General features: G+C 36.4%; 1 protein-coding gene across 1 annotated transcript in view; it reads left to right on the top strand.

The window, feature by feature from the left end:
- LOC150106422 (uncharacterized) overlaps positions 1–16,599 on the top strand; it is a 766,385-nt gene that overhangs the window by 90,756 nt on the left and 659,030 nt on the right. The window contains exon 10 of the mRNA XM_090392993.1: positions 13,813–13,897. Coding sequence (XP_090249119.1) covers positions 13,813–13,897 — 85 coding nt within the window. The remainder of the gene's footprint in view (positions 1–13,812; positions 13,898–16,599) is intronic.

Raw genomic sequence — 16,599 nt, forward strand, 5'->3', positions numbered from 1 at the left:
AGGTGAAGGAACTGGGAGATGGGTATGAACCGTTCTACTCTGGAGCAAATAAAGAGGGAAGAAATGGTTTCGGAATTGTGGTGTATGGCAGAATGAAGAGCAAAGCACTGGAAGTGGGTAGGAGGAACGACAGGATCATGCGAATGAAACTGGGACTTGTAGAAGAGCAAGTGGTCGTCTTATGTGTATACACCCCTCAAGTTGGCAGTACAGCAGTGGAGAAAGATGAGTTCTGGAACGTGCTTGGATGAAGAAATGAGGGAACTGGAAAAAAAAACAAGATGGTAATTGTCGGAGGAGACTTGAACGGACACATCGGAAGACAGAATATGGACTGTGAAAGGGTGCATGGCGGCCATGGAGTGGGAATGATGAACCAGGAAAGAGAGAGGATTGTGGACTTTGCAGTGGCGTTTGATGTGGCAATTGTGAACTCGTTTTTCCGCAAGAGGGAAGAACGTTTGATAACATTTAGAAGTGGTAACAACAGTTCACCAATTGACTACATTTTGACTAAAAAAAACATCTTAAGAAAGTGACAAAATGTGAGGTAATCCCAACAGATTAAGTGGCGCAGCAACACTAGCTGCTGTGTGCAGACTTTGAAATAAGATCGAAGATTTGGAAGCCACGGGATGAAGACAATAAAGTTGTGTCGCTTAAAAGAAGAGAGTGTGAGAAATCGTTTTAGGGCGAGGGTGTTGGAGAGGATTTCGGATGGACTAGAAAGTGTACAAGATTGGTGTAGACATAATTCAAAAGCAATTCTGAGCTGTGCAATCGGCTGCTTGGTAAGACATCTGCAAAGATTAGAGAGCAGAAGGAGGGTTGGTGATGGAATAATAATGCATATGAAACAGTGACGGCTAAGAGGAAGGCAAAGCAGAAGTGGGATGAGTTCAGAGTGGAAGAGGACAGAGAGGCGTACACAGGGAGAGAGAAAACAAGAAACCAAGAGAGTTATGGCGAAGTCGAAGACCATGGCATATCAAGCTCTTTATGATCTATTAGAAACATAGGCATTTACCGACTAGAAAAATGTAGAAATGAGGCATCAAAGGACATCTTACGTGTGAGGCAGATCAAAGACTCTGGAGGAAGGGTATTATGGAGGGATGTCGATATAAGAAACAGATGGAGAATATACTTTGAAGGACTTTTGAATGAGGAGAATGCGAGGACTCACAGAGAAGATGGACAGCCTACTGAGGGGGATGGTACAGAACATCAGTAGAGTGGAAGTGAAGGAGCCATGAAGAGGATGAAGAATGGAAAATCGGTAGGCCCTGACACCATCCCATTGGAGGCATGGAAGGCACTGGGGGGAAGAAGGAATTGACCTGCTGTGGGACCTGTTCATGAAAGTTTGCCAACAGGAAAATATACCCGAGGAATGGAGGGAAGGTACTCTTGTTCCCATCTACAAGAGTAAAGGGGATGCACAAGACTGTAAGAATTACAGAGGAATAAATTTGATGTCCCACACAATGAAAATCCTAGAAAGGGTTCTTGATGTAAGATTGAGGAAGGAGGTCGAGATTGCAAAGGAGCAATTTGGCTTCATGCCTGGTCGACCAACGACAGATGCTATCTTTGGGTTACGACAGATGGTGGAAACGTTTCGAGAGGAAAAACAACGGGAGTTGCATCTGATGTTTATTGATCTGGAGAAAGCGTGCGATAGAGTGCCAAGTCAAGAAGTCTGGAGGTGTTTGAGGGAGAAGAGGTAGCGGAGAAATATGTCAGGTTGGTGCAGGAAATGTACATAAATGTGAAGACAAGAGTTTGGACCTGCCTGGGACAGACAGGAAGTTTTCAAGTGACAGTTGACTTGCATCAAGGGTCAGCATTAAGTCCGTTCCTGTTTAATATTTGTGATGGAATTGTTGACGGATGAGGTGAGAGAAGACGCTCCTTGGACAATGATGTATGTAGATGATATCTTGTTGTGGGCAGATTCAAGAGAAGTAGCAGCTAAACTGGAAAGATGGAGGAAAGTACTGGAAGAGAGGTATGAGACTGAGCAGAAGTAAGACAGAGTATATGTGTTGCAAAGTGGACGACGGCCACGAGACAGATCGGGAGCTGGAAGGAGACGTCATCAAGGAGGTTAGGGACTTTAGATACTTAAGTTCAAAAGTAGAAGGGGATGGAGAGGCTGAGAAGGAATAGGATGCAGGATACAAGCGAGGATAGAGGAACTGGAAAGAGATGGCTGGAGTGCTATGCGATAAGAGGGTGCCGATCAATCTGAAAGGCAAAATCTATAGGACAGTAGTGAGACTAGCTATGGAAACTGTGGCTCTGAGAAAAAATAACATCAGCAGGATGGAGGTAGCGGCGATGAGAATGCTTAAGTGGATGTTCGGTGTGACCGGAAAAGATCGTCTGAGAAATGACCGTGTAAAGGGAACGGTGAAAGTCACGAACTGAGGAGTGAAGATACATGAGGCAACGTTGAGATGGTTTGGTCATGTGACGAGGAGGGAGGACGAATATGTTGGAAGAAAAGTCATGCAGATGAATGTGCAGGGAAGGAGAAAGCGCGGGTTGCCAAAGAAGAGATGGGGGGAGCTGGTGGAAGAGGACTTGAGGATGAAGAACTTGGATATGGTTACAGCCCAAGACAGGAGAATGTGGAGGAGACTCATCAAAAACAGCGACCCCACTTAAGTGGGACAAGCTGCAGAAGAAGAAGAAGTTTGATAGAATTTGGCTCTCAGACATTATAGTAAAACTGACCCCTTCAATAAATGAAAGGCAACATGTTCACTGGAGTACCTTTATAAACAAACAGTCACAAATAGTTTTTTTTTCGAAACTATAACAGTAAGTTACGTTAGGATGTGTTACTGAGTACGGTGACATATTACTAATATGAGCATCATTTATTCAAGTATGATTAGGGAAATGTGTACAGAAATGTACACATAAGAACACTTCATGGATATAATGAATGCATATTAAATGAAGATGAGCCAGGTTTCTCTATTACGTGCCAAATGGTAAATGGGCCATGAGGCATTTCTTCAACAAGAATTTTACTTATGTATTGCTAAACTGTTTTCTTGGTCCTCTTCCTCTGTTTCCATTAGTTGGTCTGTAGAGAGCAAGAGCCCTGAACGTAAGTGAGGGTGGATGCCCAAGATGGTATCCCAATCACCTCAACTTACCTTTTTGAATTGTTTGTATTAAAGTTTTTGTTGGCTTTCTTCAAGAATGACAGTATTAGGAATGTGATCTTGCCATGTATATCCATATCCTAATATTGTTCGAAGGCATGTTCTCCCAAAGCTATTGATGGTATTCTGCTCGTTGAGTAGTGATGTTCCATGTCCACAAATTATACGTAAATGTGGCTTGACTGATGGTTTTGTACAGACGAATTTTTGTGTTCATGGTGATCAGATTGGATTTTAGATATTATTTAGGATTTTTTGGAATTGAAGAATTTGTGCCTTCTTTTTCGCCATATCAGTTTCGATGTATCGATGTAATAACTGGGGTACTGAAAATAATTTATTTCTTCAAGAGTGTGGTTAGTTAGCTATATATTTCCTTCTTTACTGATTCTATGATTTTAGTTTTACTGCTGTTCACTGCCAACCTAGTCGATGCTGCATTTTTACCTAAATTATTTAAGTAATTTTGGAAGTCTGAATATTATACGATTAGCACAACATTATCTGCACAACAGAGACTGCTTATGTGGGTTTATCCTGCGAATCGTCAAGAGTTATTTTGGCCATATTTTCTTTGAGCCTGAAAACAGTCAATATCATTAAAAAGATGTGTTTCCAAAGAGTTTTTCTGAATAACTCCACTGGGAATAAGAAAGATCGCAGGGATCTTTCTATTAACAGTTACTCTTGCATGGTGATTTCGGTATAGTTTTCCTACTGCTTCAATCGTTTTTAAGGATATGCTAAAATAAATGAGAAATTTTAACATCTTTTGTTTATTGATTGAATCGATGGTTTTTGAGAAATCTGTGAAGTTTAAGATTAAAGGAAGTCCTTTTGTCTCTTGCTCCTTTAGTAGCCTTCTAAGGAAGTCGATGTGTTCAACGGTGTTTCTTTCTGGATTTCAAGAAACCTCATGTTTTGAACAGAAGAGATGCTATATTTGTTTCATTTCGTTTTAGAAGCATTCTGTTATACATTTTTAGCATGGTAGGAAGTAGTGTGTTTCCTCTGTAATTTTCTTGGTTATATAGATTGCCTTTTGGAGTACTGATATTATTAGGTCTTCTTTCCATTATGACGTAATCTTGGATGTAGCTAGAGTTGTATTGAAGATATTTAGTAGTAGTTGTTTCTAAAGTTCTTTTTCTTCGTGTTTAAGTCTCTGCTGTTATACCATTCAGTCCAGGTGATTTTTCATTCTTTTGGGTATCTAGTGCAGTTTCAAATACTTGTATTGTAAAATCTTACAATTATGTGTAACTACTATGCTACACATAAAGTTCTTGTGGTTATCGAAGATATTTAATTACGGTTTATGCATTTTCTTTTTTGTGAAAAGAAAATTCGTGAACAGACAATAATTAGTACCGAAGATAAATTCAGATTTTTTTCTTAATTTTATTTTTCTTTCAAAATTATTATCGAAATGTTTTTGTTTAAAAACACTCACAAAAACAATTGTTACGGTTATTTATTAAATACGCGCTTCTTTCATATTAACACGACTCCAACTCATTTTTCAGTGATAATCGATTTTCTTGTTTGTTTTTCTCAGCAGAAATTGAGGAGAATTCCAATTCACAAAGTATTAATCAAAGAATAAAATGCAGTAATATATTTTTGAAACTTCGAAAGCATATGGAGGATTCTTATTCCTTTGCTCCTCCCAAAACCTGTCCAGGGATTCTAACAAATTCTAAATTACAGTTGAGAATAATGTTTATGTTTTATTCGAAGCGATTTCAGATAATTATGTGCGCTAGGCTTCCTAATTAGCAGATTCAGTGGCATTGTTATTCAATGGATTAATCATACTTTCTTGCAGAGTCTCTATTGAGGATCAGATGTAGATTAATTTTCTTTTATGTTGGGCAAGGAGCTTGCGGAGAATGCAATAAATCTTTTTCCTGAAAAAGGAGGCTAAAAATAAAAAAATGGTCATGCTATTAATAGGAGATTTAATGGATAAATATGAAGCATAATGCATTTGAAACCTAATGTAGTATAATATAATCGGAGCAAGGAAGGCTGTTTATGTGGGCTTGTTTCCCAACTTGCATTTCGCCAGATTCATAAAACGTATCCCTAAATTTTGCGGAAATAAATTTAAACCCTTTATTTCCTTATTCACGGAAGCTATACTAATCGAAAGATTAATATTAATCTGTAGATTAATGCAATGATGAAACTTTTTTGTGATACTAATATGAAAAATAACTAAATGCTTAAATTTAAACTTGAATGCATTAGGCGAATTTCGACCTCTCTGGATCAGTGGGTATGGATGATGCCTTTTGTTGAATAGCCGTGGGTTTGAATTCCGTCTTGGGCATGTGCTTGCTGGTTTCATACAGAGGCGGAAAGGTTTTTCCTCTCAGAAACTCGGGTGTTTTATTCTGCGAAACAGGCAAACCATCCAGAAGAACACAAGAAATTTACAGATATGCAGACAATGCAGATAGGATTAACCGTCCTATCACAAGCAGTATCAGGTTTCAAAAAAGCCAAATTGCTTGCCCTTGATAAGCTATTAAACATAGTAGGATAACCAAAAGATGGGATTAGGCGAAATTTGAATGCATTTGTATACTTAAGCATTCGTTCATATTAACTTCGCTTTTGTGGACTTGATTCCCAATTTTTATTTCGCGAGATTCATGACATGTATCTCTAAATGTTGCGAAGAAATCTCTTCTTCCGGTTCTCTTCAAGGATTAGACATTTGCTTGTTCCGGTTTCACTGGTCTTTCCATCTTGCAGCTGGTCTTTCTCTGTGTGTGTGTCTTTTCCTTTGGTCTATATCTATCCACCTGTTTTGGTAGCCGATATCTTTCCATTTCTCTCTATATTCCTTTCATTTACGTCGTAAATATCTAGTTCTTTTCTGATGTCTTCATTTCTTATATGGTCTAATTTTGTGCATCCTTTAATTGCTCTAAAAAATCTCATCTCTGCAGCTTGTATTTTACTTTCATCTTTCTTTTTAACGGTCTATGTTTCTAAACCATGTAACAGAATGGAAGTGGCCATTACTTTATAAAATTTTTGTTGGATTTCTCGTATTTTTTTTAATTCAGTGTCTTTTTATTTGTTCCACAGAGTTTCTGACATTTCTTTATTTTTTCATCTAAACTTTATTTTTAGATATTTAATTATGCAGACTAAATAATTAAACTGTCATCTGTTATAGTATTTTATTTTCTGTAGCTATTTTTGATCTAACATGTTCTCGACCTTTAAATGCCATGACTTTTGTTTTCTTTTGTGAAATTTTTAAACTCTATTGTTGGCTTGGCTTATTTTCTTTCATTCATAAACTGAATTTTGAAGGTCATCTCCATTGTCTTGTATCATAATCGGATCATCTGCATATACGAGGGTGGTCTGAAAAGTTCTCGGTCTCGACCATAGGCGGCAGAACTATCGGCAAGATTTTTCTTTTCTAAGTTGGTACATCTGTCATAAGCATCCATGTGAAATTGCAAGTCATTTAATCAAGTAGTTTGTTTTATAGCTGTCTGAAATAAAACTGTTGTCTGTATCCCTTGAAATGTATAAAATTGAGTATATTGCGATTATAAAATTCTTTGTAAAAGAAGGTTTAACCCAAAAGAAATTCATTCGAAGTTCATAAAAGTTTATGGGCACTCTTCTCCTTCGTTTTCGAAAATTAAGAAATGGACTGTCGAGTTTAAACGTGGCTGTACCAGCCTTGAAGATGATCCACGTGAAGGACGTCCAAAAAGTGTAACAACAACAAAAATCATTGATCAAGTGCACGATATGATATTGGATGACTGGCGAGTCAAAGTGCTTGAAATTGCTGAGACTATAGGCATTTCAAACGAACGTGTAGGATATATTTTGCATGAAGAATTGCAAATGAAAAAGCTTTGCGCAAGATGGGTGCCGCGCTTGCTCACAGCAGATTAAAAAGGCACTCGCACGAAAATCTCTGAACAGCTTGGAGCGTTTTAACAAGAATAAAACTGATTTTGTTCGTTGATTTATTACTATGGATGAGACTTGAATTCATTATGACACACCAGAATCCAAACAACAGTCAAAACAGTGGACAGAAGTCGGTTGTTCAGCGCCAAAGAAGAAAAAGTCGGTTCCATCAGCAGGAAAGGTCATGGCATCGGTGTTTTGGGATGCTAAAGGCATTTTGTTTATTAATTATCCTGAAAAGGGTAAAACAATAACCGGGGAATATTATTCCGATCTTTTAACCAGACTAGACAAAACCATTCCTGAGAAAAGACCCGGCTTGCAGAAGAAAAAAAAATCATCCTTTATCTGGACAATGCACCTGCCCACAAAGGTGTTTTGGCAATGGGAAAATTAAGGGATCTGCACTATGAATTGTTGGAACATTGTGAGAACCACTACAGGGACAGGATAATGGCGCTGGAGCATTGCTGCAATAAATGTATTAGTCTTAAGGGAGATTATGTTGAAAAATAAAATAAGTTTGAAATTATAAATTCGTTTTTTCATTGTTGGGCCGATAACGTTTCAGACCACCCTCGTACATGATCGTCCACGTCTGAAACCATTTTGTTTACAATATTTCTAAGTCTAAATTCTATTTTTTATTCAGCATTTACTGTTTTACTGTTTTCCGTTGTATTTTTCATAATCATCTCTATGTGCTATCTTAAATATAGATATAACCTTAGCTTTTAACCAATCTGATGGAACCACACATTTCCTCCAACAGTTATTTATTAATTTTAAAAATCCATGATGTAAATATTCTGCACCATATTTCCAAAGCTCTGTATTTATGTCATCTAATCCAGTTGATTTTCAATACCTTTATTGATTCTTATAGTTTTTCAAATTTTATTGGTTCTATATCAGTACTGATTTCTTCCTTATTATCTTCTGTTATTAAATTGGTCATACCATAAATTCTTATAATGTTCTATCCATTGTTTCTCTTGTATTATGTTGATTTGAGCGGTAGCTCTTTCTTCGTTGTTTAATTGCCTTAATATTTTGTAGGCTATATCTTGCCTTCCATGTGTGTCTTCTGTTTTTATTAATAAATCTCTCTGAAGCGTCTTGGTGAGCTTTCTGTACTATGGGTTTAGCTATATTTCTTTTGTTTTTGTATATTTCTTCTGTTTCCTTCGTATGTTTTTGAAGGAGTGATTTTTACCATTTTTATTGCATTTTCTATATCTGAGTTCCAAATTTTTAATGTTTTCTTTTTAATATTTTATTTTTCTTTCCAAGGACTGCTGAATGGATTATCTTTATTAAAGTTTTCCATTCTTCTTCTTCTTAGATATCTTCACTGATTTGGGCTTCTTTTTAGGTAGCATGTTAATCGTGATTGATACAGCATTCTAAAGGTTTCTTCTTGCAATAGACATACTTTGTATACCTATTTCTATTTCTTTTTATTTTCTTATTTATTTCCTTTCTCCATTTTGCTAGTATTTCTATGTTAGAGACTACTAAGTGAATGATTTGAAAAAATTTCACTTCATCTGTACATCTCTCAGATAGGTAGCTAGTTTCTGATTAGCAATGCTTATAATCAATTATAGATCTATTTATCTGACATTCCAAGTATATTTATTTATATTCTCTTTTGCAAAAAAATATTGTTTATTTTAAAATTGTTGAAAGTACAGAAGTGTAATAGAATTGACCATTGTTATTCATGCAAATTTCCCCATATTTTCTTAAGACATTTGGAAGAAAAGAAATGTAAACGCATTAAAGCGAAGAAATTTAAACTCATTATTTCGTTGAAGCTGTATAAATCTCACTATTTAATTAATATTATTTTATATATCAAAATCGTGTTTAGATATTATAGATATTTAAATATCTTTAGATGTTAAGATTTAGGAAGACCTTGACGATAATTTAACTCTTTATCTTATGATCGATCCAATCGATATATAAGCATATGTGATATTTCTTGTGAAATTTGGGTAAATATGTTGCAAAAATTTGATATTCTAACTGTGATCCGTTACGTTCTGAAACGATGTTCTCATCGTTTTTAAAACACGAATTCGCATCCATAACATTATTGCTTTTTTTCTTAACAACATGATTTAACAGAAAAAATTTCATTCTTAACAGCTTTCCTTCTTATTTTTTTTCCTCATAAAACTTTTAGAAGGTCAGTCTATTATCTACCTTATCTTCTCTCTCTATAAGCAAACAAAAGAAAACAGATTCCATGAAAGATTTCTTTAGATCCATCAATCCATCCATCTTCAAGGCCCACCCTTCCTAATTGGGTTGTGGGGGCAGCAGCTGCAAGAGGGACTTCTAATGGTCACGATTTCTTTAGATATCAATTAATATGTTACGTGACTTTTAACTGATATTTAAAACAAAAAGTTTATTACTTTCAGTATAGCGTATTTGAACACGTTTACACGTCGATTGCCACGCAATTAATACAGTATAAAATAAACGAGTCTCGCATGAATTTGCCATTTTTACTACATATTCTTCTCCTGTGGTAGTTTCAGTGTACAAAAAATGCAATAAAGCGTTTTCATGCAAGCTATATGAAACATTAGTAGCAGGACTCACCTTGGATACTTGCTGAAAACAGATTTAGTGATTTTATTTACCCAATTAACTTCACACTATTCCCAATTAACCATAATTTTCTGCTGGAGTCCTATTCCCAGCGTGAATAATAGACATAAAATGTGTATAGTTCGGTGTAAAATGCTCTATAGAAAAAATAATTGTGTTTCTACCACCACAAAATGGAAATGCTTGTATCCATTAAATGCTAACAACTGTAGCATTAAAATGGATATGATTTTTAAAATGTTATATATATCATGTGGTTATTTTAGTTGCAGTTTGCTCATAGTAACATCCAATTAAATATCGACTTTTTTTTTATGTGCATCCCACTCACGAAAGGTTGTAAACCTATTGTAGATTAGTACCATGGATGAACATGGAGGTAGTTAGCCCCCAAACCCTGTTCTAGAAACGACCAAACATTTAATCTTTTTTCCCAAGCCGCCTTAATCCTCCAATAAGTTGGATGGTCGTGCCACAGTGGATGAGGAAATTCATCCAACACCTAAAGGCATTCATAAACATCTATATCACAGTGACGTTTGAATCCAGAGCCCTTTCTCGGGAAACAAAGAAAGATACACTTCCCGCTCCACCTTGATCGGTCTTCATTGGTTGGAATCATAAGTTAGTAGTCATAAACTCTTTTATGAGTACTTGCTATTTGTCAAGAGTCATGATATCCAAAAATTAATCTATTCCTCCTATAACTGGGCTATTTTTGGTTGCATAGTTTATGTTTCCTTCAGTCATGTAAGAATTGAAGAATTTCGGTCAATGTAAATGATATAATAAGCAAGCCACTGTAAAACTGTCAACTCAGTTACCCCTTTTAACTGTGTCGCTGGTTTCATCCTTTGTTCAGACTTCCATACTAATGCAGGAGTGTCCTCTTTCATCTTCACTTATCCTCCTCAATATCAACAGTCTTTCACTGACCTCAAATCCTTTCTATAGTTTTTGCCGACAGTTTATACAAATCCACCTCTTCCTTGATAGCACTTAAATAAATAAATCTGCTAATGCCTTTTATTTCCCCAAGGGAATAAATGAAGCTATTTAGCTTTACTTTTTTTTTCTTGAAATAATAGAGGGCGGCTAGTTTCCACCCTTAGCCAGTCATAAAATAGCTAGCCAACGACAGGTCAGTGATATTACACTGGTGTCCACAAGCTAAGGACGAACTACACTTTTACCTGTATATGAAAAATATTTCATGACTACAGTCATGAAATATTTTTCATATATAATAATGTGGAAAGAGCCTGTGTAGCTCAGTGGATGTGGCGTTTGCATACCACGGCGCTTGGCCGCACGAAGGAAGACTTGGTTTCGAGTCTAGTCGGCGACAAGAGGAAATTTTTCTAAGCCTTTTTTCGACCGGTTCCCGAGTTAGTCGATCTCTGGCACGGGCAAGAGGGTTTTTCCTCCCGGAAACTCGGGTTTTTCGTCCCGTAAACTCAAGAAAATCGACTAGAACCCACATTATTTCAGACATTAAATATATTGTGTTAGGGACCACGAGATGGCGGCACATTTGAGCCGTCTCTCTTCACTGGGTACCGCTTAATTAATGATAGCCTTGGGCCATCTATCCCTGATTGGTACCAGTGGAGATTGAACTGTCCACTCAGTCTCCAAAGTTAAATAGGGCTAAATGGCCTCGCCTACTCCCGTATACGGAAATAAAAAGGCGTTAGCTGATTTTTTTTAAAAAATAATGTGGAATAAATTTATTGCCATCATACTAATAAATTATATTACACAAAAAATGTGTTATATATTTCGTGCAAATTAAATTGCAATACATTTTTAGCACAAGCTACAAATTTCCGAAAATTAATGTACAGTTCTTACAGAAAACTATGCGGAGAGGCATTTCAGTATGGAATATGCCCACCGCAAACTGCGATTCAGCTCTCACAATGTCGTAGCATGCTTAGCACCAATTGATTCAGGAATTCTTGAAGCAAATTGGCCCATTCATTCAGAGCAAGGATAAGGCCTTGTGTGGAGGGGAATTTCGAGCAGCAATGCGTCTGACTATTGCATTCCAAACGTGTTCCATGCGGCTCATGATCTGGGAAGTGTCTGGCCACTCGATTCGATTGGTGTCTTGTCCAATTTTTATGGAGGATACAACACCACCACTGGAATATGTTCTATGATGAGCTGTGAATAAACCGATGCAGACTACACAGCTCATATAGGGCGTATATGTCCTAAATAGGCCTACATGTCGCAGATTGTCAGATTTTGTCGAGATATCTGCGTACCTGTGCTTGGAGCTGACTTGCAAACTGACCTGACACATTCCATTGGTTTGAAACGCTGTCAAGAGACTGAATACAACGCTATGTGAAATTTCAAACTCTCTGGCAATATCAATAATTCTGCGGTCTTCAAGCTTTCCATTAATTCTTCTCCTTGTGAAATCACCTAGATGATGTCTTTGAGACACAAGATATCGAAGTTTGCAACTTTATTCCTTCCCGAAACGAGCTTCATTCAAACACAATTCGTTTAGCTCAGCCTTTTGCCTTTTATTATCTTGTTGAGTTCTACCACGTGACCCCTTTGTGTGCGATTCGAAAATGTGAATGTGTATCCGCCTTCTACTCGAAACGGTCAGTTATACAAAATGCAACAAGTTGGTTCGTCTTCGGAAATGGTGTTCGTCCTTAGGTTTTGGACACCAGTGTACTTGATACTTGTGGAGGAAAGTGCGCCATCATAATAAATATATGATTTCAGACACCGCCATCTCGCGGTCTCTGACATCATATATTGTTGTCTGCAATAATCCGACCTCTACGATCGATTTTCTCGTTTTTATGCGAGTTTTCGGTGGAAAACTCACATAAAAAATGTGAATTTTCGGTGGAAAAACTGTTTACTCGTGACAGAAATCGATTTGGGAACCGGCCGATAAAAAAAGGCATAGAAATGTTCCTCTGGTCAACGACTATAATCGAACCTAGAAAGGTCTTTCTTAGTGGTCCCAGCAATATGAATACAATCTCCACAGGTTTGATAGACCTTGTACTATTTAAATATTCAATATATCAAATTCAAAATTATCCACAATTAGTGCTTTAAACATTGCCTATACTATTATCCTTTCATAGTATCAAGACAAAATAGTCAAAGATCTCATCTTCAAACATATGTGTGTTTCCATTTTTTACTATGCGTTCTTTCTGGTACAGTGCTTAATTTCATATAGAGCCAAGATCCTTCAGATTTCAGAATACTGTTCTCAGATTTGCGGTGATGCATTAAAATCTTCCTTAAAAATTGACCTCTACTTTGCAGAGATGGTAATTCTGCCAATTGATAACAGCAAATCCTTATTAACAGCAAATTTCTATCTCTTTCGGACAGACGGTCTTTCTTTACCTTATGCTTTTGTATATAGAAGCCACGAACCGCTTTTCTCTAAACTTGTTAACATCTGAGCGGTAGCTGAACAATAATCCGTACAGAGTTTAACTTCGAATCCACCGAACTAGCTTTCCTTCTTTAATTTCCAGTTCCTCTTTTCTCAATGATAGCTACCTTCATTATTGCCAAAATATTACAATCTACAGCTCTTCAAGAAGAACATCAATAGGTTCCGCTCTCATCATTCTTTGACCTATATAAGAGTGTATTAATGCCCTATGGGTTCTGCAATCTTTTGCGTACGGGATACAAACAACAATCTCTGTATGATTAGAGGGATTGTGAAAATTAATTCAGCGACTTTAAGCAATATTTATCGACCATATTCTTTAGCATTAGTTAATGCTATCACTTAATGCTTGTTATGATTTTCATAAAGTAAAGTGTGTTCTACTTTATGATATTTCTTCTGTCAGGTGTTTGAATGTAATGTATGATTTCAATTTCAGAAAGTAGAGGCGTTTAACGATTTTAAGTTATTATAAGCGATTTTAGGCGTTTAACGATTTTAAACTTAAAAAATAAAAATATTTAAGAATTTATAAAAATTAATAAACAGAATTTATTTGTTACGTTATTTAATAATATGATTAATTTTGGCACACAGCGGAAACTTTTAATGGGAGGAGAATATGAAGATAAAAAAGAGGGATGCGCACTGATCACGTCTGAAAGAACTATGACACGAGCAGGTACGTATACAGTAATAATGCTCTTTTTACTTTACAAGTTTATTTATGCAAGTTTTATTATCAGGTTATTGTGCTATTTTTTAAATTAATTCATTTTATTCATTTAAAAATAATTCATTTAAAAATGGATCATCTAAATGTTGATTAAACGTGCTTGTTTTAAAATTTTGCTATCGAAAGTAATGACTTCTGTAGAGCTAGGAGTAGAGTCAATGTAATATCTCGAATTTCAGACCGGTCGCAATTCCTATACTTTGTCTTACATAATCCATCGATATATCTATGTATGTGTATGCGCGCGCGAGCACACTATACTCATAAGTTTTACTCTCTTTCCAAATCCCTGATATATGTGTATCCTATGTATCTAGGAAATTACGGAGAGAAAGTATGGCTTAAAGAACTCTCATGTTCTCTCTGAATATTGATTCCCAAATGATTTAACTTCTAGATGAATCGCGATATTAATGTGTTACAAATTTGCAATATCTTTCGTGGGTGGGATTATCATAAAGAAATTCTTTTCACTGGAGTTGATAAGTATATTTTTAAACATAATCTAACAAACGGCTATGACCAGCTGTCAAGATAAAAGAAAGAAAAAACAACAGATAATGTTCTCTTGTTAGACAAAAGACCTTTATCACGAAGACCAACTACCAAAAAAGAAAGCATTTCCTAGCATCGATATTCTAGGTGCGCCATAAATTTAAATCAGCATTAATTAATAAAATTAATATGATGCATATATGTTGGCCCACAAAGATTATACTGGGGAAAAAAATCGGAAATGCGAAGTTTGGAAAACGATGAGCCTAAGTAAAAATTATATACCTAATTCTACTCTGGACGGATATAATTTTCGATAATAATTTGGAACTAATATCACAATTAAGACAATAAAATATTTTTATTGACTAGATGTTATATTCTAATATTCAGAGATTTCATTAAAAATTCGATTTAATTTTCATGAAACTGTGCGCTGAAAACACCAGTTGTGTTATCCGTATTACAGTCATCCCTCGACTTACGTCCTTTCGAAGATACGCCCGTGATCCTATAAGGGAATAAATAACATTTTCGGCTATGCTTTCGAACAAGAAAGGTAAGTTAAAGCATGCCCAGTGTCAACAGCGCTTTCGACGGTAACCTCTCTTGGCAGTCGGCGTGTCTTCAACAGTTCCTCTTAATTTTGTGTTTGAAATATGGGTTATTTGTGTGTTTATCGATAAATATTTCGCGATGTTTTGTGCAACATGGCCCCTACATGCACAATCAAAAAATCTAGTGAAGAATCACAGAAAAAAAGAGCCGAGCAATTGATCTTGAAACGAAGTTACTATAAAGCAACATGAAGCTGGTAAGCCCGTCAATGTGATTGCACATGACGTCGTCTCGTTCTCATTTTACAGTGATGACCATTTTGAAAAATAAGGATAAAATCGTAGAGGCTGCGAAAGGATCTGCTTCCATTAAATCGACGATAGACGAAACAACGACAAGGTCCTTGCATCATGGATAGAGGTCCTGAACCAAACGCGCATACTCCTTAGCACTAGGACCATAACCGCTAAGGCACTAAGTCTCTTCAACATGTTGAAGGAGAAAGCAGAACCGGATTATGACTACGAATTCAACGCTTCTTCCGGTTGGTCCATGAGATTCAAGCAGCGTTTTGCGCTGCATAATGTGAACATGTATGGTGAATCTGCAAGTTCCGATGAGAAGGCTGCCAAGGAGTTTGTGGAAAAATTGGATAAAATTATTACGGAGTAAAATTATTTGCCACAGCAAATATTTAATATGGATGAGACCTCCTTGTCTTGGAAAAGAATGCCCGAGCAGACGTTCATCCACAAAAAGAAAAATCTATACCTAGTTTCAGAGCTCTTAATGACCGTATTACGATTCTGTTAGGGGTAATGTGACGATATAAACTGAAACCATTCGTGATATGGCACAGTGAGAATCTACGAATCTTAAAATACATTAGGAAGCATACTCCCAGTTCATTATCGGAACAATAAGAAGTGGATGACTCAAAAGTTGTATGAGGATGCTTAATCAACTGTTATATGAATGAAATAAAAAGCTATTGTGTGAAAGAAAATCTAGAATTTAAAATTTTATTAATTCTAGATAATGCTCCAGATCATCCGTCTTATAGCTGTGATCTTCACCAAGTTCAATGTCATGTTTCTCCCTCCAAACACTACTTCATTGATCCATCCTATGGATCAGGGATTTTTTGCAGTGTTTAAGGCTTATTATCTACGGTGAACTTTTTCACAAGCTATTTCTGTCACTGAAGGAAATGACCAGACTCTCATGCAATTCTGGAAAACATTCAATATTTATCATGCTATTAAAAATATTGCTATGGCTAAGTGACCTCTCAATGGATGAGTGGCATGTGGAAAAAGATATCAAAAATGTTTGTAATAGTGGGCCTAACAAACAATCTGAACCTCGAAGCGAATGATGACGACATACTCATAGAAAGTTCCCCTGAAGAGTTGATCAACGAAGAATTGGTCGAACTGGAGGAACAACTGCTGCGAAGGAAGAGATAGTTAAACAATTTACAGTGAAGGGTCTTGCAGACATGTTCTTTCAGTTAGTGATGGTCTCAAAATGGCTTAAGACATGGATCCCAATGTTGAACGCTACTTAGAATAATAGAAACGAAAGTACACGAC

This window comes from Typopeltis vanoorti, chromosome 5, assembly GCF_054136105.1.
Source record: "Typopeltis vanoorti isolate ZY-2024b chromosome 5, IOZ_Tvanoo_1.0, whole genome shotgun sequence".
Classification (NCBI taxonomy): domain Eukaryota; kingdom Metazoa; phylum Arthropoda; class Arachnida; order Uropygi; family Thelyphonidae; genus Typopeltis; species Typopeltis vanoorti.